This window comes from Sarcophilus harrisii, chromosome 2 (assembly GCF_902635505.1).
Source record: "Sarcophilus harrisii chromosome 2, mSarHar1.11, whole genome shotgun sequence".
In the NCBI taxonomy this organism is placed as follows: domain Eukaryota; kingdom Metazoa; phylum Chordata; class Mammalia; order Dasyuromorphia; family Dasyuridae; genus Sarcophilus; species Sarcophilus harrisii.
In genome coordinates, this window is record NC_045427.1 from 588,429,258 (window position 1) to 588,456,159 (window position 26,902).

Sequence of the window (26,902 nt, forward strand, 5' to 3'; positions counted from 1 at the left end):
TTTGCTAAGAAAACCCCAAAAAGGGCCTTAAAGAGTCAGAAACAACTCAGATGACTGAACAAGAGTAACAAATGTACCATCTCAGGAGATCTGAGTCAGAAATTTCTCATGTGATCTTTTATATCAAATGTTACAAATAAAGGCGTGAATTGTAGTTTTGTTGTTGATCGTCTAGACTTAAGTAAAGGGAAGGGAAAAATAGTAATAATGAACCTTAAAATTAGTTATATGTACATTTTTCCTCTGGAGATTCTGGGTGTTAAACATTTTATTAGAACATCCCTGCCTTTAACCTACAGAAATTGCCTGTGTTATACCTCTCCCTATTATATATGCAATAGGCACTGGATAACTACATTCTGTCACTATTTAATGACAGCATTTAACTGATTAAGGAGAATTTTGAGACTTGAATTCTTTTTTTTTAAACAAACATTTATCTACATTCATGCTCTAACAGTTTTTTTGTTTTTTTGGGTTTTTTTGGAGATGGACAGCACCTCACATCTTGTGTCCTACATAATTATCATGGATCATTGTATTGCTAAGAATAGCTAAATTATTCAGATTAGATTATTATTATTAGAATATTCCTATTACCATGGACAATGGTCTCCTGGTCCTACTCTTTTCACTTTGTGTCAGTTCTTGTAAGTCTTTCCATGTTTTTCTGAGAGAATTCTGCTTATCTGTTTTTTTGTTTTGTTTTGTTTTTGCTGAGGCAGTTGGGGTTAAGTGACTTGCCCAGGGTCATACAGCTAGGAAGTGTTAAGTGGCTGAGGTCAAATTTGAACTCAGGCCTCCTGACTTCAGGGCTGGTACTCTTATCTACTGCACCAACTAGCTCCCCCTGCTTTTCATTTCTTAAAGAACAATAGTTTTTCATCACAGACATACAATAACTTGTTCAGCAATTCCTCAGTTGATAGATATCCACTCAATTCTCAATTCCTTACCACCACACAAAGATTGCTGTACATATTTTTATACATATGAGCCATTTTCCTTTGTATTTTTTTTTTTTAAATCTCTTTGGGATACAGATCTCATAGTGGTATTCCTTGGTCAAAAGGTATGTATGTTTTTTTTTATTATAACTTTATTTTCAAAATATATACATGGATAATTTCTGATATTCATCCTTAAAAAGCTCTGTCCTAATTTTTTCCCTCCCTTCCCCCCTGAAATCTTTTTTTCTTTTTCTCTTGGCTTTTATTTCTGGCTAGCACCTTTAAAGTCAGTTCTTAAATGACCAACAGGATGATTTCAGAAAGGCCTGGAGAGACTTACACGAACTGATGCTGAGTGAAACAAGCAGGACCAGGAGATCATTATATACTTCAACAACAATACTATATGATGACCAGTTCTGATGGACCTGACCATCCTCAGCAATGAGATCAACCAAATCATTTCCAATGGAGCAGTAATGAACTGAACCAGCTACGCCCAGAGAAAGAACTCTGGGTGATGACTAAAAACCATTACATTGAATTCCCAATCCCTATATTTTTGCCCACCTGCATTTTTGATTTCCTTCACAAGCTAATTGTACAATATTTCAGAGTCCGATTCTTTTTGTACAGCAAAATAACAGTTTGGTCATGTATACTTATTGTGTATCTAATTTATATTTTAATATATTTAACATCTACTGGTCATCCTGCCATCTGGGGGAAGGGGTGGGGGCTAAGAGGTGAAAAATTGGAACAAGAGGTTTGGCAATTGTTAATGCTGTAAAGTTACCCATACATATCACCTGTAAATAAAAGGCTATTAAATAAATAAATAAATAAAAGAATCCAAAAAAAAAAAAAAATAAAGTCAGTTCTTATTTTAAAAATAAGAAATGACTCTTGAACTGAGGAGCCCTTTTTCATTTTTTGCTGAGGTAATTGGGATTAAGTGACTTACTCAGGGTCACACAGCCAGGAAGAGTTAAGTGTCTGAGACCAGATTTGAATTCAGGTCCTCCTGACTTCAGGGCTGATACTCTATCCACTGCACCACCTAGCTCCATGAACCATTTTTTTCAGGGAAGGATTATTACTATTTATTATGATCTTCATTGAAAATTTACTATAGATCATAGAATAATTGCAAATGCAGTAATTGCAAAATGCACCCCCGTCAAAAAAAAGTTTGATGTATAAAAATAAGTATTGTAGACTGAAAGAATATTGTTTTACACATATATATGTTATTTTTCAAAATGGTAATCATGTTTGATTTATAAGAAGCAAATTAACTTAAAATCATTAGTAAATTTATAAGAGTTTTTTGTAATTATGTGTTTTTAACAAATATGAATAGTTTAACTATAATGTCTAAGTCAATTAAACTTTTCATATTCTATGGTTTTTTTGGACGGGGAAATTAAATCATTTTGTTAATAATGCTATTAGCATTTTTAATAAAAGGCTGGTGACAATCTAGATACCAAAGACTCATCCTCAGTCTTGAAATGCATTAAGAACACTTCCTTTCAGCAGAGTGATAAGGTACTGTGGGATGTTACATACATTGTCAAAGTCCTCGTGTCTTTAGTTTTGCTTAACTCTTTTTATTGATTAAAAAGTTCTTATTCTACAGGAAATAGGGAGCAAATTGGGAAATAACTGTGGCATATATGAAGCAAAATGAACCAGTAAAATTTTAAACAGCAAATTTAAAGATTCCTGATACTTTAAAATACACTATTATAGAACAAGGGTTAGTGTTCTCTTTATCTTGCAGTGCAAAGTCCATTGGAAGTGTATCCAGAATATCAAAGAATTATAAGCTAATTGACCTCATGTTTTCAGTTCATTCCAGCTTTGCATTCTAAACACCATTGCATTCCTTACTATTCAATCTATTCCTTTGTATAGTAAAGAAGAACATAAATGGATCTATCTATGGTCATTGAGCTTGGCTTACTGCTCTGTATTTCATGTCTGCTTCTCATTTTATCATGGAAAAAGAACTTTGGAAAAGGAAAGCTTCCACCTGGTCCTATTTCTCTTCCCATCATTGGTAATATATTGCAAGTGAACCTTAAGAATATCCCTGAATCTCTTTCTGTGGTAAGTAAACACCTCTCTTTTCTGTTTATTTCAATACTAACTACTGGTGGTCAATTTGTTTTGGGAGACTATCTTCAAGCAGATTATTCTAAAGATCATAGAATGTTAAAATAGAGTTGGGTAGGTTTTCTAGACCCTATTTTGATTCATTGTAGTGGCCATCAGGGTCCACTGCTTCAGCAGTAGCCAGGTGCTATCAAGTTTCTGTAGGTATGGATAAGATCCATTTTACCAAAAGTGTTATCCCTTGATATTACTACTGCACTGCAAAGTTCTGGGAGAAAATGCCATCAATCCCATTTAAAATGTTTATTGCCCATTGTAGATAGAAAGGAGTATTTAATGTGCCTGGTTATTACTGTTGCCTGAGGAATGAGTGGGTCCTGCAAGTAGGCAGGGACCTCCAGCCTTATTGGATCAGAGTGGAGAAAGTTTTCCCTGCACAGCCCCTTCACAGACGCACTCATGCTCTGTGTCCCTCGTTAAGCAAGCCCCTGGGTCTCAAGAGGAACCATCAAGTTTGGTGCTCAGAGCTATAAGATCTCAAAACCTTTGAAAGTGGCCTGGGGTAATAGAAAAGACATTGAACTTGGAGTTAGAAAGCCCTAACTTCAGATTCCAACATTTACTAGCTTTGTCTTTTGGGAACTCTGGACCTCAGTTTTCTATATCTATATGAGGACTTTATCAATAAATGTCATTTCTGCTTCACAGGATAGTGAGAACAGATTAAATGAGGTTAACATATGAAAACAAAAACATGTTTTCATTTTGACTTGGTAGAGTGCCAAATTGATACTTTTACCATATCCTTTCCAGATCTTTGGGGCCTTAATTTCCTCATCTGTAAAATTATAGAATTGGTTAGAAGAGGGGTTCTTGATCTTGGGCACCATGAACACCTAGTGGGTCTGTAGATATATTTTAGAGGTTCTGCAAACTTGGATGGGAAAAATTACATTTTAATTTTATTTTAAGTGATTTTCTTTGTAATCCTATATATTTTATTTTAAGAATATCATTCAAAGGGATACATAGGCTTTGCCAGTCTACTAAAAAAGTCCATGACACAAAAAATGTTAACTTCTGGCTTAAAGGTTCCTTAAGATTCCTTCTGGATCTAATGATGAATTTGTAGAATTTCTATTGGAATGAGGAACCTACTGCCAGATGTGGCAGCTGAGGATGTTTATCTCCCTCAGCCAGGGCTATGAACTTTCTTTATTTAAAGACCCACAAAACAAAGTTTTTGTTTTTACTATAGTCCGACCCTCCAACAGTCTGAGGGACAGTGAACTGTCCCCCTATTTTAAAAGTTTGAGGACCCCTGCTTTAGATGAATAATAAGAAGAATAAGAATAGCATTTATGTTGTGATTTAAGCTTTGCAAACTGTTTTATAAAGATTATCTTATTCTACTCCCCAAAATCCTTAGAATTAGGTGTTATTATCCTCATTTTACAGATGGGGAAACTGAGGCAAGCAGAAGTTAAGTGACATAGTTCTTAATTATTTGAAACTGGATATTAAGAAAGGTCTTCATGATTCCAGGTCCACTGTTGAATCTATATGGCACCTAGCTATGAAATATAAACTCAGCCTTTCAGGAGGAAAGTTGGGGTTACTGCACTGAGATCATAAACTAGTTTATTAGTCAGTCTTCTGGCTGTTAGCCCAAGGCACAGAATGACATTTTAGCATTTTTAGTCATCTATGGCTTGAGTTGGGTGCAATGTGTTACATCAACCTCTCTGTAATAAATGTCAGAAATATTTTAAAGTGGTTGATAATGGATTGAGAATTTCTCCAATAAGGTCGACAATAATAATCCAAAGTGTTTATCACTTGATTCAGTGATGACCTTCTCACTAATGCCCACATTTCTTTTCACAGCTAGCAAAAAAATATGGCCCAGTGTTCACTCTGCAATTAGGTATGGAGCATGTTATTGTGTTACATGGATATGAGGCAGTGAAAGAAGCTCTGATTGATCACGGGGACAAGTTTGCGGACAGAGGACATATACCAATTCTTGAGTACATTAGTAATGGATTAGGTATGTTTCTACTTGGTATAAAGCAAGAACAGAAAGACAAGAATAGGGAAAAGAATAATATTCTGAGAAACTGGGAAAAGAACTTGAGAAATAGATCCACTTTCAAACCGTAGACCCCAAAGTAGTGACAAATTGGGGAGGATGTGATGAGTGATATGGAAGACATTTGTTATTTCTTGAGGGCAGCAGCTACATAGTTTCATATTATATGTTATAAGCAGTTAAAGTAGGAAGAAAAAGATTAAGAGAAAAATTAAAAGACATATACAGAGAGAGTAAGAGATGGCAACAATGACAAAAAGAAAAAAAAGAGGGAGGGAAAGAAGGCAAGAAAGAAAGGAAAGAAGAAAAAAAGAAATGAAGGAAGAGAGAAAGGAAGGAAAAAGAGGGAAAGAAAGGAAAAATGAAAGAGAGAGAAAGGATGAAAGGAAAGAAAGAAAGTGAATGCTTGCAATGTAGAATTGTCCTACAGGGAAAAAAGAGATCTACTTCTTCCATTTATCTAGTCATTACAGTTTGCTGTAATCATTTAACCCTCAGGTGAGACTTTTACTGTCAAAGATCTATTGCTCTAGTTTATTTTCCAATTGGTTGGAACTTTCTCTTGCTGTCCAGTGGTAAGTCTAGTACCTATATTAGTACCCTCCTACTGGACAATGACCACATTCCATGTCTTCTGGAAATCTGACCAGCATCTTCTCCATCTTCTCTATAAATATTTCCTGAGAGACATTGTCAAATGCTGTATTGAAAACTGTGTCTAGCATGTCAAAGCATTTTCTAAATCTACTAGTCTGAAAATACTGTTAAAAAAAAGAAATTAGATTAGACTTGCAAGAGCAATTCTTGATGAATCCTTGCTGATTCTTAATGACCATTCTTTAAGTGTCCACAAATCCACTTCTCTAAGAGTAGGAAGAAAGCAAATAACTGAGACATGATTGTGCACTGTGTAGGACATTGAGAACCTTTGTCTTGACATGTGATAGCTTGTTGGACAAAGCAGAGAAGGGTGAGTGGCAGCCCATAGAGATTAGAAAATTAGAAACAAAATAGATGAAATGAAGCTGGTTTTCAGGGATTTGCTAATGGTCATCAATAAAAGGTAAATCAAAATTACTTCAGTCTGCAAGGATAATGCTCATCTAAATTATTGAGCCTTTGGAGACAGTATAACCAATGTGAATCAGAATCCATTACCAATGTGGTAAGTGCTCTATAAATATTATCTTATTTGATCTTCACAACAATCCCAGGAGGTGGGTATTATTATTATTTACTCTTCATTTTCTAGGTGAGGAAACTGAGGCAAAAAGAGATTGTGACTAGCTCAGCTACTAAATATCTAAGGCTGGATTTGAATTCAGATCTGTTCTATTCATTGTGCCACCTAGCTGCTTTGGTTATGAGATAACAGTTTATCTGAAACAAAGATCTGGGAAATCTTAATGGGACTACAGGCTTGACATGAATCAGCAGCACAACCTGGCAGCCCATGGAAGCCAGGAATGGCCTCCTGCAAAAGGTGGGATTTGAGCTGAGTATTAAAGGAGATCAAATAAACTAGGAAGAAGGAGAGCATTAAAACCATGGGGAGAGCAGAGGGGAAGAAGAGAGCCAGTGTAAAGGTGTAGAAATGGAATATGAAGTGCCATGTGTGAGGAAATGGAGTATAGAGTTTGCAGAAGGGAGTATCTTGTACCAAACTCTGGGTTAGGTGTTGGGAAATGCAAGGACAAACTTGAATATCGTCAGGGCCTTTAAGGAGGTTATAGTTGGACAGGATGGGGAAGAGATAACAGGCATATTTATATATATGTATATATATATATATGTATATATATACATATATGTTTATGTATATGGATAGATAGTTACATGCTATATATATATATAGCGTGGGGAAGCTAGGTGAGCCACCTAGCTTCCCCACGCTATCTATCTATCTATCTATATTTATTTATTAACACACACACATATACACATATATATTAACACACATTCATACATATTGTATAGAGAAACATATAAATATTTATACATACATACACAATGGATACAAGGCTTGACTTAACAAGATGGCACTTTGAGTTGAACTAAGGATTCTGGGAGATTGAGGCAAAAATGGGGTATCAGGAAGGAGTGCCATGTTCACCATTGTGTGCTTGGAGGGGAATAATGTGCTAAGGTTGAAAAGGCTGTAAGATTGGGGCCAGATTGTGAAGGTCTTTTAAAGCCTAACAGAAGAATTTGTACATTTGATCCTGAAGGTAATAAAGAACTACAGAGTTTGTGGAGGGGGAGAATAATATGTTCAGCTTATCACTTTAGGAAAATCATTTGCATAGTTGCCCTTTGTGCTGGAAGAAACTCAAAATTATCTCACTATGCTGGGGTCAAGGTACAATGTGTCTGACTAGTGAATTTAGTCACTCTGACAGCTATGTAAAGGATGAATTAGAGAGATTAGACTAGAGGCAGGAATATTGTAATATTCCAAGAAAAACAGAGATGAGGGTCTGGACTGGAGTGGTGTTTTCATGAGTGAAGAGAAGAGAATGGTTGTGAAAAGTGATGTAGAGACAGGAATGATTAGGCAAGTGATTAGATGTGAGTTAGGAATCAAGGATCCCAAATATGGTGGAGAACCTGAGTGACTTGAAAGGGTGGTGGTTCCCTTAACAGAAATAGGGAAGAACAGAAGAAAGGGAGGTTTGGGGGAGGAAAATAGTGAATTCAATTTTGGGTGTAATGAGTTTGAGATGTCTACAGAAAGTAAGGAAATGGAGCATTGAGAGTAGTGTATATCCTGTTATTTTTATTTCATTTTGTGATCTGGGGTGGAAAGGGTCCAGGATTTTAGTCAAGATTCCTGGGTTTTAGGCTTAGTTTATACCATTCCTGACTTTAGATGAGTCACTTATCTTTCTCAGATTCTTCATATATAAAATGAGAGGAGAGGATGAGATAATTTCTAAAATATCTTGACTAAAAGTTTATAATCCAGTAGAACAATGACAAAAGTTTAAATTTTCCCAAACAAAATTTTGCTTGCCATCTGCTAAAATTCTCTTCACTTTAACTTTTTTTTTTTTTAAAAGCTTTTGAGTCGGAACAGGAGCTACTTAAGGAATAGAGTTAATTGTGTTATGAGATCAAGAGTATGTGTTAGTGAATGCAATTTTTGAGATCAACATTGATGAAAGGGAGAATATATATATACATATTTATGTAGGTGTGTATATGTATATATACATACACAATACATATATATATATATATATATATATATATATATTAAACTGTATATAAATACATACACACATACACATATATATGCTAGGAGATTCAAACATCCCACATATCATTTTCCCTTCATCACAGTCACAGACACATTAGATGGTGGACTTATACCCACGTGCCCCTCCTAGAAATGAAGTGATTACAAAGAGGGAAGTCAGGATGAATAAATTTTTTTTGGAGCTATTCAATGGTTGTAGAAAAAGTTAGTTTGCTAGGGGATCCATAGAGATCTGAAAATAAAACTCACTTTTACTTTCAGAATTATGATAGAAAAATGATCAGAGGGAATAGTTGACGAAGATCACATATAGAGGTCAACATTCACTCTCCAACCTTCAATTCCATAAAGTTAAGGAGCAGAATATGACTTTGGCTATACCAACCCTCTCCCATAGCCAAATCTGAGTTTGTGTTTGACAGTTAGAAAACGACATCATTTCTCAAAATCCTTGATCTTAACTTTTCAATAGATTCTGAGCCCTTGTAGTATCAGCTTTTATTTTTCAGGGAGGTATTTTTCTTGTTCTAGGGTTCCTTTATTTTTTATTTTTTTAGGAGGTGCCATATTTTTTTATTATAGCTTTTTATTTACAAGATATATGCATGGGTAATTTTTCAGCATTGACCCTTGCAAAACCTTCTGTTCTAACTTTTCCCATCCTTCACCCCATATATAGATATCCATACAGTTATTTTGCTGCACAAGAAAAATAGAACTTAGAAATAAGGTAAAAAATAACTTGAGAAGGAAATCAAAAATGCAAGCGGACAAAAAAAGAGGGAGTGGGAATGCTATGTTGTGGTTCATACTCATTTCCCATAGTTCTTTTACTGGGTGTTGCTGGTTCTCTTCATTATTGAATAAATGGAACTGATATGGTTCATCTCATTGTTGAAGAGAGCCATGTTCTAGGGTTCCTTTATGAAGGATCTTAAAGCATAAGGTGAATTTGATCCAGATAAAGATCCTATGTAAATCAGATTACAGGCAAAAGAATAGATTCTAATGTAAGGGTTGTTAGGTGAAGTCCTCATCCTATATCTAGAATCACAGGGTGATAACTGAAGGTAGGAAGATGTGATGTATTCAGGACAAGAAGAATATGACATGTTAGACATTTGTATGTATATATCATGTATGTTCTATAAAGGTATATATACACCTTTGTCATTGCTCAAATTAGCTACAATTCTTTGTATAATTAATAGTTTTTGTTTTGACTCAATAATTGTTTCCCCATAAACAACAATGCTTCATAGTATCTGGTACTTAGGGGAAAAGAAAAAAGCCATTGGATACAGGGATTGCTCCTGATTTTATATAACTTTCTATTCTTTTTCCCCCCTGAGGCAATTGGGGTTAAGTGACTTGGCCAGGGTCACACAGCTAGGAAGTGTTAAGTGTCTGAGGCCAAATTTGAACTCAAGTCCTTCTGACTTCAGGGCTGGTGCTCTATCCACTGTGCCACCTAGCTGCCCCATAACTCTCTATTTTTAGTATGTTCAGTTGTTTCAATGGTGTCCAACTCTCTGTGACCCCATTTAGAGATTTTTTTGATAAAGATACAGGAGTGGTTTGCCATTTCTTTCTCTAGCTCCTTTTACAGGGGAGGAAACTGAGGCAAGCAGGGTTAAGTGACTTCCTCAGGGTCACACAGCTAGTCAGTGCCCGAGGTTGGTTTGAATTCATGAAGATGAGTCTTCATGACTCTAGACCTGGCACTCTATCCACCGTGTTACCGCGCAGCCCACAAAAATTCAAGAAACATAGATTCTCACTTTTTGGTCTCTGTGTAAAGTAGGAAGATTAGACTTCAGGCTAGCCTCAAAAAAGTCATACTCCTTTAGCTTCTTTGGATGGAAAAATGAAGAGATCTAAGCTAACTTATTCTCCAGTCATTCAGGCTCTCAAAAATATGTATTCATCCTGACCTCCAGACATTCTTTGTGGCCATTTCATTTTCAAGAGGTGATGTGAGGTTAGGGCTACCTGAATGAGACTGTGATGAAGGGAGAAGGATGCTTGGGATGGATGGGATGGCACTGGAAACAGTATTGATAGAGAAAAAAGCAAATGGATGCCTCCCCCACTTCTTAGAACAAGGGGTGTGGGTCAGGGGCTCTTGGGCTGGACTTTCAGACAGGGGCTGTAAAGAGCTTTGAAGTCTAAGACTTATTTTGTTTCTGCTCCCCTTTATAGGAATTGGGGTAAGCAATGGAGAAAGATGGAAGCAACTCCGTCGCTTCTGCCTCATGACCCTGAGGAATTTTGGGATGGGGAAGAGAAGCATTGAAGAAAGAGTCCAAGAAGAGGCGAAGAACCTTGTGAAAGAGTTAGAAAAAACGAAAGGTTGGTGTTTATTTTGTTACCACTGGCCTTAGAAAAATCCATTATATTTCTGGTAACTTATGTAAGCTGAGGTTGGTCCCAGGAGTTTAGTGGAGTCTGAAACCACCATGTTGAACTTTCAAGCCCATTCTGGGGATATGCCCATAACCAGGTGGTCATTCCTGGACATCCTGAAGGGTCAAGGTCAATGAGAGAAGAAATATGGAAATAAGGAGTCAGTGCAGTTCTGCTACGGGGGTTGTGCTAATCTTGTGAGGAGGCAGTGTAGGGAGGAACATTGGGGAGCATGACTTTTTAGGATTTGGTTCTTTTTCAGATGGAACAGAGCTCACAAGAAGTTAACTGACCAGTTCTGTACCTTTGGGAGGAAAAGCATTCCTTTAGAATCATTTTGGGGAATCTAGGGATTTTCTTGATATTTTGTGAATAGTGAAGGAAGGGAAGAGGGCTGAGAACATTGCTACAGAAGGCCGTGAGCTGACAGCAGCATTTCTTGGAAGCTTTTTCTCTTCATGCTTCTATCTCCTCCCCAATGTAAGCTATTTAGCAGAGATGTTCTTCTATGAAATTCAAAACTTGGACGGGCCACAGGGTACTGAAGGAGGGCATAAATGGAGATACTGATGCCATAAATTCTGTGGGATAGCTACTTTTTAAATGGCAAAAGGCAAAATTTATGTGTACTATGTGGGTGTGTGTATGTGTGTACTTGTACATGGGAGTGCATGGGGGGATTGGGTGGCAGGAATTGGGAAGTAGTACGATTCTGTCAGATGTTGGTCCTCATTAGTTATATGTATCTTTTGCTTTTGTACCCCTAGGGTTTAGCACAGAGCCTAGTAAGAGCTTAGTAATTATAGATTGGTTGATTGATACTCTCTTTCCTTTATTCTATGATGCTGTTCTTTCCTGGTTCTTTTTTCTATCTTACTTTTGCTTCTCAATATTCTTTTGCTGATCACTGTCCACTTCAGTCCCCTAGGTGTGGATATCTCTAAGACTCTGTCCTTGGCTATCTTTAATATAATCACAACTTTGACCACCATCTTCCCTCTGATCCAGTAGAGACAGGACAGGCTCTTGAACCCAAGACTTTGGGAATAACAGTGTCTTTCCCACATCCAAGTCACTTCTAGACCACTCTCTACATCTATATTGCATGTGTGTATATATACACACACACACACATATACACCTATACATATGCATATATACACACATGAATATATACATATATGGTAGGGTCCATCTTTCTTATTACTGATAGCAACAACTGATGGCTGGCTGCCACCAACAGGGCCATAGAAGTGGTTGCAACCTCTAGACCATTAGTCTTAGTCCGGTCCCCCCAGATCTCATCTGAGGAAACGGCTCTGGTGGAGAAGGGGCTGGCTATCATCACTAATTGCCAGCCAATTTTTATTCATGGGGAAGATGGGCCAGCCTAGCTAAAGCAGTGGGCACTGTGAGGGAGAGACAAGAAGTGATATATGCCAGTCATCACCCCCTCGACATCACTACTCCTCAGTTCAAGGACGCTGAACTGAAGGGCCTTGGGGATAGCAATGCTTACAGTCCTGTGCCTGCATCCCTCAAGGTGGGATAACTGATCAACAAAGGGAAATACAATTTTAAAATAGACATGGAGAAGTCTGAAACCAAAAGCTGGTTTCAGTGAGATGGTGAATAGGGATTTAGAAATGGGAAGTAATGTGGTATGGTGGGAGAATACAGTATTTGAGGCTCACTTCTTGATGCTTTCTAGTTGTAGCATAAATCAGCACCCTAACAATCTCATCTATAAAATGGGAAATATAGTATTTACACTTAGTATTCTTATGTGGATCAAATCAGATGCTTTGTAAAGGGTTGATTTCATTTATTTATTTATTTTGCTGAGGTGTGGTGGGGGTTAAGTGACTTGCCCAGGGTCACATAGCCAAGAAGTGTTAAGTGTCTGAGACCAGATTTGAACTCAGGTCCTCCTGACTTCAGGAATGGTGCTCTATGCCACCTAGCTGCCCAAGGGTGATTTATTTTCAACATGATGTCAAATAAATGTTAGATAGAATGTAAGCTAGAAGGGAAAGCAGAATAGTCGGGTTCTACCTAAAGGTAGGCAAACCTTCCTTTTGACCACAATGACAATGTTAAAGGTTTTTTTTTCTCTCTCTCTTTTCCTCTTTCTCCATTCTTTAGGATTACCATGTGACCCCACATTCATTCTTGGGTGTGCTCCTTGCAATGTAATCTGCTCTATCATTTTTCAGAAACATTTTGATTATAAAGACCAGAAATTTTTACATTTACTGAAGCTTTTTGAAGAAGACATGAAAATTGTAAGTTCCCCATGGATCCAGGTGAGTCCAATGTTCTTTCCTTTTGGACCTTGGGATATTTTTTAAAAATAATTATTTTATTTAAAACTTAAATAGAAAAAATTTCCCTGTGCACAGCAGAACATAAAAGAAGATTCTAAATATAAAGCAATAAATTTACATTTCAAGAAATCCTATATAATAAGCCTGTATAACACTTTACATTGTGTTCAGAATTGTCCATCTTTTCTTCATTTCCTTGTAGGTTTTTTTGTTCTCTGCTGTACACTTTTTACTTTTTTTCTTTTTTCTCTTTTTCCCTTCCTCCCCCAAGAAGGCTACAATTAAGCATGGATACACACATACATATGTGCACACACACACACACACACATACACACACACACACACATACACCCCAGTACATACATACACACATAAATATACATGCATGTACATATATATAAAACATACATTTATGTAAGACCATCCCTATCCTTGTTTCTCTATGTCTCTGAAAATAGATAACATCTTTCATAAGTTTAAATCTTTCCCTATTTTTCCAAATCCACTAACTCATTATTTCCTATATCTTCCAATTTTATACTGTCTAGTTATTTCAAATAGTTTATCTGATTATTTTTCTTTCTTTTTTTTTATCATGTTATTTTTCAAAGAAAATTTTGTTCATTCTATTTTGAGGTTTTTAATGCCCTAATAAATGGTCAATTTTTATATAAGTTCCATTGACTGCTGAGAAAAAGTAAACTCCTTTCTGTCTCCATTCAGTTTTCTCCAAAGATCTATCATACCTAACTTTTCTAACATTTTGTTTACCTCCTTAACTTCTTTCTTATTTATTTTGCGGTTTGATCTATCTAGTTCTGGGAGAGCAAGGTTGAGATCCCCCACTAGTATAGTTTTGCTGTCTATTTCTTCTTGCATCTCTCTTAACTTCTCCTCTAGGAATTTGGATGCTGTACCACTTGGTGCATATATGTTTAGTATTGATATTGCTTCATTATCTGTGCTACCCTTTATCAAGATATAGTTTCCTTCCTTATCTTTTTTAATTAGATCTATCTTTGCTTTTACTTATCTGAGATCAGGATTGTTACCCCTGCTTTTTTTATTTCACCTGAAGCATAATATATTCTGCTCTAGCCCTTTATCTTCACTCTGTATATATGACTATTCTTTACATGTTTTTCTTGTAAACAACATATTGTAGGATTCTGGCTTTTAATCCAGTCTGCTATCTGCTTCCATTTTATGGGAGAGTTCATCCCATTCACATTCACAGTTAAAATAACTAATTCTGTATTTCCTGTCATCTTATTTACCCCAAGTTATGTTTTTTTTCTTTCCTTTCCCCCTTCCCTCCTCCCCAATATTTTGCTTTTGATGGTCAGCTCTCTCAACAAGCCCTTCCGTTTTAGAGCCCCTCTCCTTTTTTCACCTTTCCCCTAATATTTATGTTTTCCCTTCTATTAGTCTTTCCCTTTCTTTCCCCCCTTTCCTTCCTACTTTCCTATAAGGCAAGACAAGTTTCTCTGTGAAACCAAATATGTTTGATATTCTCTCTTTGAGCCAAATCTGATGAGAGTAAGATTCACACAATGCTCATCCCCTTCCCTTCTTTCCCTCAATTATAATAGATCTTTGCCTCTTCGTGAGATGTAATTTCTCTCATTTGACCTCCTTTTTCTTCTTTTTCCAGTACGATCCCCTTTCCATCTCTAGTTTCTTTTTCATATTATAATAATAAAATCAAATTATACCTGCACTCTCTAAATATACCATATCAGAAATATAGTTCTCAAGAGTTCTTTCATTTTTACCTTTTTATGTTTCTCTTGAGTTCTGTGTTTGGAAATCAAAATTTTTGTTCAGTTCTGGTCTTTTCATTAGAAATAGGTGAAATTCACCCATATCATTGACTGTCCATCTTCTTCCCTGAAAGATAATGCTCATTTTAGCTGGATAACTTGTTCTTAGCTGTAATTCAAGTTCCTTTGCCTTTTGGAATATGAGATTCCAGGCCCTTCAATCCTTTAATGTGGAAGCTGCTAGGTCCTGGGTAATCCTAATTGTGGCTCTTCGATATTTAAATTGTTTCTTTCTGGATGCTTGCAATATCTTTTCTTTGATATGATAGTTCTGAAATTTAGCCACGATATTCCTTGGGGATTTAATTTAACCTCTCTTTCAGGAGGTGATTTATGAATTCTTTCATTGGTTATTTTACCTTCTGATTCTAAGATATCAGGGCAGTTTTCCTTTATGATTTCCTATAAGATAATGTTTAGGTTCTTTTTTTTTTTCATCATGGCTTTCAGGAAGTTGTTCATCCTATTTAGCCCTCTTCTAAACATGATCCAAATTCTAGAATAGAAAATTGCTTTCTTTTTCTTCTAAAGTATGAAATAAAATTCTTCTTTTTAGGTCTATAATTGTTTTCCATCTCTATTACATCATCTCCCTGGATCTCATCATAAAGTATATAAAATTATTCACTTAATATATGAATTTATTTTTGAAGAAGTGAAGGAACACCAAAAGACACTGGATCCCAGTAATCCTCGGGACTTCATTGACTGTTATCTGATGAAAATGGAGCAGGTACAGTGTTAACAATAGATATAAATCTCAGTTCTTGTAGATTAAATGACATGTATATTTGAGGCTGTCTTCCCCAGCGACACTCACATTCACAAACATAGAGCGGAAAATAATTATATATTAATTGTAGAGTGCTCAGAGCACTATATGGAACAGACAGAAGAATTGGAAAATATGGTCCTACCCCTAACGAAATTTCTAATTCAAGAGGAAGAAGAAAGACAAGAGAATAATTATCAGGAATGTGTAAGGAAAGACAAAATAGATTCTAAATTGAAATTTTAAGTGATGAAGGAATTGGAAATTAGCAAGAACATACTATTTGGAGGAAATTAACATAAGGTTTCCTCCTGGAAGAGTTAAGATTCGATCTGGGTCTTGAAGCAGGTCCAAGGCAATGAGGACTGGGGCAGAACATTTCAGGATTCTGCAAAGACAGTGAGGATTTTAATCTGAGCAACATCATTGGAATGGAGGGGCTGCTGCAGTAGGTACTTGAGGATGGGATGGGATATAGTCAAGATGGTGAAGTTAGAGGCTCCTCATTTTTCATCCCCTCTGAAAACAACAAAGAACAAAACCAAAGGGAAGTGAAATCATTAAAAAGTTTTATGAAAAAAAAAACTAAATTAGAAACAAAATCAGAACAAAGCAATATGTTAATGTGATTCATATGAAGTAAATCAAGTTCTGAAAGCACCAAAAACATGACAGAAGGTAAAAGAGATGCTGATTAACACTCTGAAATGGATCACTGACCATTTAAAGGCATGAAGTGCACATTGAGGCACCCACTAATTCAAAGCAAAACACATTTAATTTATCAACATAGCACATGACTGACAAGGAAAATCTTTACTTCCTCAGGCTTCATACATATGAATATATTCACCCACAGATTCTCATCCCATTAGTGGAGGAAAGGAATATAAGAGAGGGCAAATATATAGACCAGACCAAGAGATTTTTAGAACCATTCCAGAATAATGTTCTGTTTCATGTATGAGAATCTTAAAAATGCTATATGCTATTTTCCCTTCATCATCCACAGTGGGCATGGCCCTGGTTGACTTAGGTTTAAATTATGTCCTCCAGTATACACCTGGTATTCCTATTTTTCCTTTCATATCTTTAGTCCTTTGGATTTGTTATTATTTAATTTCTGACCTCAATTGTGACTTTTCCTCAGTATCATTTAGCATCTTAATTTTTTCATTAGTAAAATGATAGCAATCATCTACTACCTATATTACAGCATTTTGATGAAGATAAAATGGAAAAATGTATATGGATCCCCTTTGTATAAATTGATATGCATACACAAATGTAAGTTGACAACTTTTTTCCTTCCTTATTTGCTAAACTAATAAATCCTATTTATTTCACTAAACTTATATGGAATAACATGATTTATTAGTTTAGTAAATCAGGAGGAAAATAAAATAGCTCATATTTATATAATGCTTATATATTTTTTGTTTAGCTGTTTCAATATCATCTGACTTTTCATGCCCCTTTTTGAGATTATTTTTGGCAAAGATACTAGAGCAATGTGCCATTTCCTTCTTCAGCTCATTTTATAAATGAAGAAACTGAAGCAAGAATTAAGAGAGCCGTCCAAAGTCACACAGCGAGGCCAACTTTTAACTCAGAAAGATGAGTCTGCCTGATGCTAGATCCAGCACTCTTATCTACTGTACCGCTTAGGTTCTTGTGTGTATCCATATTATAGATACATATTATATTGGTATAGATATCTTGAAAGATAGCATGATACAGTACAGTTGTGTCAAACATGAATAGAAATAGATTCCCCACAGGCCCCATATTGACTTAGAAAACCAACAAATTAGCATTATCTATGTTGTGTTATATATTTATTTTTCTAAACATTTCCCAATTATATTTTAATTTTGTTTGGGCCCCATATCATTTTTCTGTCTATTTGTGTCCGGAGTGCCAAGAGTGTGACAGCTCTGATGTAATAGATAAAGAATTGGCCTCCAAGTGGCAAAAGTAAGTTCAAGTCCCATCTCTGACACCAAATGGCTGGGTGATCTTGGGCAAGTCATCTAACTGCATAGTACCCTAAGCAACTTTCTTCAGACTTTGCATTTTTCAGAGAAAGTATGGATTTGCATTGGTAGAGAGAATTTTTTTCACTTAAAAGTTCTCTGTGCCAATGAAATTTCAGATCTAGAGTCTCTCTTTCCCTCCCTCTCTTTCTTCTTCTCTCCCTCCTTTCTGCCCTCCTCTCCTTTGTCTTTTTGTCACTTTATCTTTCTTTTTTCTGTCTTTGTGTGTCTTTTTGTCTCCCACTCTTTTTGTCTCTGTCTCTCCTCTCTCTCTCTTTGTCTGTTTCTGTCTCTTTGTCTCCTATGTCTGTCTCTCCCATAATGGTCAAACTACTTTGGTTTGTGTTGTTCAAACAAGATCATAGTTTTATAATTGAAAGGGATCTTGGGGGTTATTGAATCCAATTCCCTCAATTTTACAAATGAGAAAACTGAAACATAAAGAGATTATAATGTCCGGACTAGCTCCTGGGAGGGCCTCAGGATCAGTCAGAGTCAGGATCAATCAAAGTCCTTGGTCTTTAGGTGAAGTGAAGGAGGCAGGCAAGCAGCTTGCCAAAGATGTATCTTTGATCTTGGAGTCCAGAGTCTCCAGCCTCTCTCCTCCTCATCCTGCTGCCAAGTGACCCTGACCTCTCTCCCTCAGCCCTCCAATCCTTGCCTATGATTACCTCACCACCAAACAGTAAGCAAACCCTAATGGTGAGGAGAGCCATCACATTACCACCTCATCTAAATATGTATAGAGAGTCATTATCTCACATTGAATAGGTGATTAGCCTTAAGTACTCTGCTATCTGATTCAAGCACACCTTTTCAGAGTTTCAGCCCTCTATAAGAAATTAAATGACTTGTTCAAATATGAGGATCAGACTGGGGAGTGGGAGTGAAGACACTTAGGTGGCTCAGTGAATAGAGAACCATCCTGAAATCAGGTGGATCTGAGATCAAAGCACACCTTAGGCATTTAACAACTGTGTGACTCTGGGCAAGTTGCTTCTCTCTGATTGCCTTCTTCCAAAAAACTTTAAAAAAGAAACTTACATATGTGTAGGTAAGGAATATATAATTATATAATATAAGGAAAAAGATCAGAACTGAGATTCAAACTGAGGTCTTCTGCCTCCAACTCTTATCACATTTTCCACTGTGCCCTGCCACCTGCCTTACTTTTCAAATAATTATACCAAATTATTCCTAGGAAAAGCAACAACCACAATCTATATTTACCATTGAAAACTTGATCTATATAGCAATTGATCTCTTTAGTGCGGGAACAGAGACAACAAGCACCACCTTGAGATATGGACTCCTGCTTCTCCTGAAACACCCTGAAGTAACAGGTAGGATCATGATATAATGATATAATTTAGTCAGCTTGAGAGGGGTGCAAGGTCTTTTGGACACTTTTCTTAGAAACTTTTTTGTTGTCATTTTTATATATTTAACTCATTACATGTTCAAATTTACTTATTCTTCCTCTTCCTACTGCCTCCACCCTGCTTCATTCAGTGGAAAGTAACTGTTAAGTTATTAGTAGAGATAGGCATAGGGGAGATAGAGAGACCATAACCCATTGACAGAACTATAAGGAATTGAGCAATTGAGGGTTCCTTATAACTTATTGATTCTGTCTGACCATATGAGGAGCTGGTGCACTCAAATTCCTGTCATTCACTCAGCCATGCAGAGAAGTACTTTGGGCCTCTGGTTAGTCACATTGAGTTCTGTAATAAATCCAGACTGAGATCCCTCCTAATTTCCTTAACAAAGAGCTCCTCAGACTTTTTAAAAGGACAATTTAAGCCTGTTCTGAGAGCATGATGTTTCCAGAGATTCTCAGCTGAGTTAAGAGACTAAAATGGAATTTTCATCTATCTATCTATGAAAATATGAGTCAAGTGTATTACTTACCAATGTAGCTCTTAGTGGAAAATCAGAGATATATGAGAGAGAATAATTTTTCCCCTACTTTTAAAATCAATTTTCATTCATATTGTGACAGGAAAAATTCATGAAGAAATTGATCGTGTGATTGGTCGAAATCGAAGTCCCTGTATGGAAGATAGAAACAAGATGCCTTATACCTATGCTGTGATACATGAGATTCAGCGATACATTGACCTCATCCCTAACAGTCTGCCCCATGCAGTGACACAAGATATTCACTTTAGACAATATTTTATTCCCAAGGTCAGAAATATTTTCTCACTATAATACAAGATTTTATACTCTCTCTAAGATTTATACAATCTTAGAGTAAGAAAAAACTTCAAGTCAGCCCACATCCCTAAGTCAGTTGTCACAGAATTGCAGGGTTTGAAAGAATTTCAGTGGCCATATTGTCCATCCCCAATCTGAAAAAGAATTCTATCTACTGTATGCTCAACTTATGGTCATCTAACCTTTGCTTAAAGATTTTCAATGAGGGGGAACCACTTTTTGCTGGGGCATTCCATTATTATTATTATTCATTATTATTAGATAGCCCTAATTTGAAATAATTTTTTCTTGCATTAAGCCTAAGTTTGCAATTTTGTGACTTTATTGCTCCTGGTTTTGTCCTCTGGAGCAAAATGGACAAATTACTTTCTCTTTCTAATGAAAACCCACAAAATGCTTGAAATCAGCTATTCTATCTCTTATTCTGTTCTGTCTTGTGTTCTCTTGTGTAAATATTCCAGTTCCTTTAACTCATCCTCAAGTGGTATGGACTTGTTATTTTTGCCATCTTGTTGGCCTCCTTTGAGTAGTTTCTAGCTCTGAAATGTCCTCTCTAAAATATGATTCCTAGAATGAATGCAATACTCATTTGTGATCTAATGAGATCAGAGTACAGTGGTGCCTACTTCCCAATTACCATTGAACCTTCAATAATTACTCATTGTATGTGGTCAGTTTTAAAGGCTTCTAAATGAATGATAATTCAGGCTATATATTTCTATCATTTCAGAAGAAGAACCATGGAAAAAAGAAATAATGATGATAATACTCCAGATCTTTGTGACCATTACTTTTTTATCTAGAATAATTTCCTTATTTCTTTCTTATCTGGATTATCTCTTTAGAAATAAATTCTAAACTCTGAGTATAAATTACATTTTACTTTTTCACTTTATTTTTCTTGATTTCATAAGTGTCTAGATGTTCTTTAATTTTCTCCTTATTTATCTGGGATATTAAATCCCTATTAGTCATATTTTTGAAAAAATTATATTCTCCTTTTCAGTTCAAAGATCATTATCTTGATCAGAAAAAGAAAAACAGAATCAAAAGAAAATTTGAGAAATTTTGTTTCTTTTCTTGTTACTTGTTATCCTCATCCTTTACTGTCTTGTGTTGTGGGGTTAGCCTTTTTAAAATCCTCTTCTTTTCTACAATATAGTTTTTCAAAATTCTTCCAATTGCCCTTTGTTAGCTTCATCAGTCTCTGCTCACTCTGAGCTTTACAAACATTTCTGTCATTCTTATGGAATTGTTACATCCTTCTTTTTACTCATCCTTGTCTTTTAAAAATGTAATTTGGTTTATGAGTTCTTTGTAATAGAGCTATTGTTTATAAATACTTTGAAGTTTGTTTTACACATATTATCTCATTTAATCTTTACAGCAACTCTGTAGGAGTGGATACTGTTATTATCCCCATTTTACAAGGAAACTAAATCTTAGAGAGATCACTTAGTTTTCCTAGTAAATATATGACTCAGGATTTGTACTAGGCCTTCCTGATTTCAGGTCTGACAGTCTTTCCACTTATATATACATTGGTCTTTAGAGAATGTTTCTTTTTTCCATCATCAGAATTGTTTTTCTTTATGTCTTCAGAAATTAACTTGTCTTTCTTGGTGATAATGATAGTTAGCATTAAGATTAATTAAAATGTTATCTCTTTTTATCCTCATAACAACCCTGAAATGTAAGTGCTCTTATTATTTTCATTTTACAAGTGAGGAAACTGAGTGTGGGAGAAGGTAAGTGATTTTGTTCAGGATCATGCAGCTAATGAGTATTTGAGGCTGGACTAGGTCTTACTAACTCCAGGTCTGGTATTCTAGCCATTGGGCTACTTAGTTGTCTCTGTTATAAACTCTAAGATGGACTTTCTTAAAAAGTTTCCATCATTACCATCCATAGGGGTGCACAGTGTGCCAAGTGACATAGTGTTTACTCCACAACAAAGCAGGATCCCTTCAGAGGAAAATGTATCACAGGGATGCTGAAGATCTTTCTGTTCATATCCATGTTATTCAAGCTCCTTTCAAAATGATGAGAATTAGATCAGTAAAAGAATTTCCTCTACATTTGTAGCATGAAATGATCATTAAGAAAATTCAAGGAATTATGAGCTGCTCCATTTTTGACAGAAAAGAAACTCAAGGAACTGAATGGATATTTGAAGTCTTCCATCACTGCTGTACCATGTCTAGCCACCAGGGCTTATAATCTATTTTCTGTATTCCTTTTCTATTTCTTCTTACTGTCCAAGAGATCTGTAGAATATTTTCAGAACAATATCATTCTTGATATTGTTTCCATTTCTTCTTACCTCAATGTTTCTCATCATTCTTCTTTTCCCTGCTTCCTAAATAACCTCACATGAGTATATTTTCTCCTCACCCCCTTTTTCCTACCCTGTTTCTTTTGAATAAGATATATTCTTTCAAGAGTTCCATTCTTGTTAAGGGTCTCATTCTATCAAGTTATAGTTATAACTCTGAGGTCAAATTTTCTTCCTTGTCTTAAAATCTCCAGTCCATCTTATTTTTTAGCCACACTTTAAGCATTTAAAAACTCTTTTTGACAATATTTGCAAGAAATCAAATGAATAATTCTTTCCAGTCTTTGCTAGGTACATTCCATTCGTGGCTAGGAGTTTATCATTCCTACATTTTAATGCCCAGAAAGCCAAATCCCATTCTCAAACAATATTTTACAAGATGTCCACTTCTGAAATATGCCTTTCCTTTCTGAATCTTTTGCTCCCAATTATAGCCACAATGAATACTTCACCTGTGCTGCTAAGGTCTGTGTTTCTTTTTTTAGCCCAAAATGTCAAAACCTTTGGAAATGCTTCCCAGGTTCCTTATGGAAGTAATTTTTTTGCCCATGTGAATCATGTAGAAGTTATCCTCTTTGACAAGACTAGGGAGATTCTTTGGTATACCTTTGGTATGTGCTTTGAAAATATAGAAGACATATCTATTTTTGTCATTGTCAGAAAACAACTGTTTCAGTATTTCTTCCACAAGGATTCACCAGCCATGCTATTCTCTTCTTCTTGGATATCTTAACAGATAAAGCCTGTGAACATACTTTACCATTCTTTAGAGTATAAGCAAGTGCTTGTTCCTCTTCTGGAAGAGCTACAAGTTTGTTTATTAGCTCTTTACTTATTCTTCTATGTGACATTATTTTATTATTCAATATCCTGGCACAGGTCAAAATTCATTTCTGCCTCTTCAGATCACCAGGCATCTTTTTGAACTTATCCATCATTGGTTTGTTTATCATCTTCCCATGTAGCTCTTTTCTTCATTGATAGATCTAGTGGTCAAGAGTTATTTTGTTAACTTTTATTAAACTGAGATCTGCCTACTTGTGTCTTTTAACCATTGGTACTAATTCAGCCCCATAAGGTGTCAAAGTTCAGTTTTATTTCTTACAACAATATTGGAGACTTTCTAATTTACTGTTAGCAAGGCATTTAAAAATCACTGCCTGTTTCCATACTTTAACATGAGGTGTTTGAACTACATGATAATTCTAAGTTCTTTTTCAACTCTAACATCTATAATTTTTTATTTTTTAATTCTTTGTATCTGCTCACTTCAGGGTACCACCATAATACCATCACTGACTTCTGTTCTGTATGATGATAAAGAGTTTCCCAATCCAAACCAGTTTGACCCAGGTCACTTCCTGGATGAAAGTGGCAAGTTTAAGAAAAGCGACTATTTCATGCCTTTTTCAGCAGGTAAATCATTCATCTAAATGTGTGCATCAAAGATAGATTGATAATTCATAGGACCTTGTTTTAATCTAACTTTGCTAATTATTATCTGTGTGACCTTGATCAAATTATTTCATTTCTCAGGGCGTCAGTTATCTTATATCCCCAGAGTTTGGGTTGGACTAGGTGACCATTATGGTCCTTCCAAGCTCTAAAACCAGGGAGTAGGGTAGAAGCATAGTACCTCATTCTTCTAACTCTCCTTGGGCCATGGTTCATTAACTAAATCAGCTGAATTTCAGGATAGTTGTCTAAACTTATTCCAAAAAAGAGGCAGAACTGACATAGTGGTTATTTGTTTCTGCACCTAGATCTTCCTCCCTCCATATTAAAAACTCTCCCCACAGTCACCTTCAACAAGGAATTGTTTCTCAGATAAAGTCTTCCAGGTACAAGCTTGTATCTTATCAAGTCATAGAAGGGAATTGGATTATCTTAAAGGCCCATTACTTAGGTACCATTTTGGCCAAGGTCACCCAAGATCTAATGTTAGAGTTTACAATTTTGTAGAAATATGACTTCTAAGACACATGAGGATTGACCCAACTTTCCTAGTTATGTATATTTTAATGGGGGTCTATTGGCACAGAAATATAGCTGTTGGATAATTTTGTCATTTAATCCTCAATTCTTGGAAGGACTTATTAATTATAAGGTAATAGTGGAGATAGCCAAGTCTGAGGCTGGCAGACATGAAGATTGGCAAGCAGCTAAGGTCCCTGAAATAACTGTCTCCATGCCCTGCTCAGTTGGTTCTGATACTTGAGTTAGAGCTAGGAGTGAGCAGTTCAGACAAGTGGCTGGAGGGCCACAAAGTTGTACAACAGACTCTAGAGGAATTTTTAGTTCAGAATGCTGACAGGAGGTACCCAAAGGGAACTTTTATTATTCTTCTGTTGTGTTTTCCCAGTCACTCTTGGTAGCTATAAATTTAGTCCTTGTAATCTATTGAGGTTTTAAATTAATGATTGTTTTCTCCTTATTGTATTGACTGATTTCCTTTGCATAGAAAACCCAGGACTTGCTGTGGCTCAGGGGGGACTGATTTAAAGAGAAGATACTGGAGGGTCTTTTTTCTCTGGACCTGGCTCAGAGGGACTGATTTAGAGAGAAGATACTGGAGGGTCTTCCCTCTCTGTTCAGGAGCCAAGGACCAGAGAAGAAAGGAATATATCCAGTCTTTTACCTAATGCTACTGAGTGTTAGTGGGCTACCTCTAAGTCAGAAGTGGTCTAGGTGATTTACAAGTCTATATATATCAAATCCTTCTATTTGTCTCTTTCAGGAAAACGAATATGCCTTGGTGAGAGCCTGGCTCGGATGGAATTGTTTCTGTTTTTTACTACAATCTTACAGAATTTTACCTTGAAATCTCCAATGGACCCAAAAGATATTGACACCACCCCAACTGCCAGTGGCTTTGGCAAAGTACCCCCCTTTTATGAACTTTGCTTTTTATCTTTGTAAAACATGAAGGACCACCCCTAGTCCCAACTTCTCTAGGCCCTCCTCATGTGCTATGAACAAGCTGTATCATTTCATTCCCTAGAAATAAAAATCCTCTATGATTTCAGGCCAATATATCCTTCTAGCTTACTCTAAAACTTTTCTTGACTTTTGCCCTCCCCCAAAAAAAGATTCAATTTTTCCCAACATTCCTAGAAATTCCCTCTTCCTGGAATATTTCTTCTCTTCACCTCCACTGGTTGAAATCCTATAAACCTTTCAAATCAATTCAGATGCCCGGGTGACCTCTTTAGTACTTACAGTCTGTACCACACAATTTAAGAATTATATATTCCTCTTATATTGTGTATTCTTTCAGACATGTTAGTTGATCTTATCTTGTGCTCCTTCCTAGACTGTAAACTTCTTGTAAGCAAGTACTTTATCTTATATTTGTGTGCAACTTATCCACCGCCAATGGGTAGGAACCCTTTTTCTATTCCTTAACTCTGTCTCAGGTTATACCACAACATAGCCACATGCCCTACTCTGACGGCAGCCTAACTGCTCACAATGTGATTGACAATGAAGTAGAATCTTGGACAGAGGATCTGGAGTTAGGAAGACCTGAGTTAGAATCCAACCCTGTTTGACCTTCATTCTCAAAGAGGATCTCTGTTTGCCTCAGTTTCTTTATCTGTAAAATATGAGGATCAATGGAGTCTATAATTGTTAAATATTTAACAGTGTCTGACACATAGTAAGTACTATTCTTTAGTATTTAGTATTTAAAGAATAGCACTTAGCTATCACAAATATTACAAGTATTGTAAGTAGTACTACTACAACCACTATCACCACCACCACCCACTACTACTACTACTACCAGTACCATTGCTGATATGTATCTCACCTGTCTACTCTAATTACCAAGTATGTATGTTTAAAAAAACTACAGAACGCATTTGAGTAGTCCAGTTTGACTGACGAGAATATTAATAAGAGATAAACCCAGAATGAAAGAGATGCCTTTAATGTCAGGAAGAAGAGTTTGAACTTTACTCAGTAAACAAAAATGAGCTTATTGACCTGATCTATGCATCAGGAAGATTATGGAACTGAAGATGAGGGACATATTTTATGGGGCAGATGGGTTTTGCCACAATACAAAGTCAAGGAAGCCAAGTTATTTCTTTGGAGAGAAATATTTACACCAGCTACCTTACAGATCTGTCATGAGGAAAGTACTTGGTTGCTTTATAAGCTTAATGATTTTAGGAAAACATGGATAAATCTGCACAAAAAAAAGAAAAGTGGAATGAGCAGAACCAAGAGAATGTTGTATACAGTAATAGCAAAATTGTTTTAATAACAACTTTGAGTGAGAAAGTCATTTTGACTATTATAAATATTCAAATTAGCTACACAGAATATATGAAGACACTATTTGCATCCAGAGAAAGAATTGATAATTAGAAGTATGTATAGAATGATTTTGTATCCCCAGGACCAGATGGATATAAATGTAAATTCTACCAAACAGTTAAAGAACAATTAACTCCAATACTATATAAACTATTTGAAAAAATAGGGAATGAAGGACTCCTACAAATTCCTTTTATGACACAGACATGGTACTGATACCTAAACTAGGTGGG

The 26,902-nt window shown here is 36.0% G+C and overlaps 1 protein-coding gene across 1 annotated transcript; it reads left to right on the forward strand.

The window, feature by feature from the left end:
• The first annotated feature begins 2,766 nt into the window (after positions 1–2,766).
• On the forward strand, positions 2,767–25,281 carry LOC100933766 (cytochrome P450 2C42-like). The gene is made up of 9 exons (XM_003755243.4): positions 2,767–3,065; positions 4,959–5,121; positions 10,625–10,774; positions 12,974–13,134; positions 15,537–15,713; positions 18,990–19,131; positions 19,794–19,981; positions 23,621–23,762; positions 25,084–25,281. The coding sequence occupies exons 1-9, from the start codon at positions 2,886–2,888 to the stop codon at positions 25,263–25,265; spliced, it is 1,485 nt and encodes a 494-aa protein (XP_003755291.1). The 5' UTR covers positions 2,767–2,885; the 3' UTR covers positions 25,266–25,281.
• Positions 25,282–26,902: the final 1,621 nt, after the last annotated feature.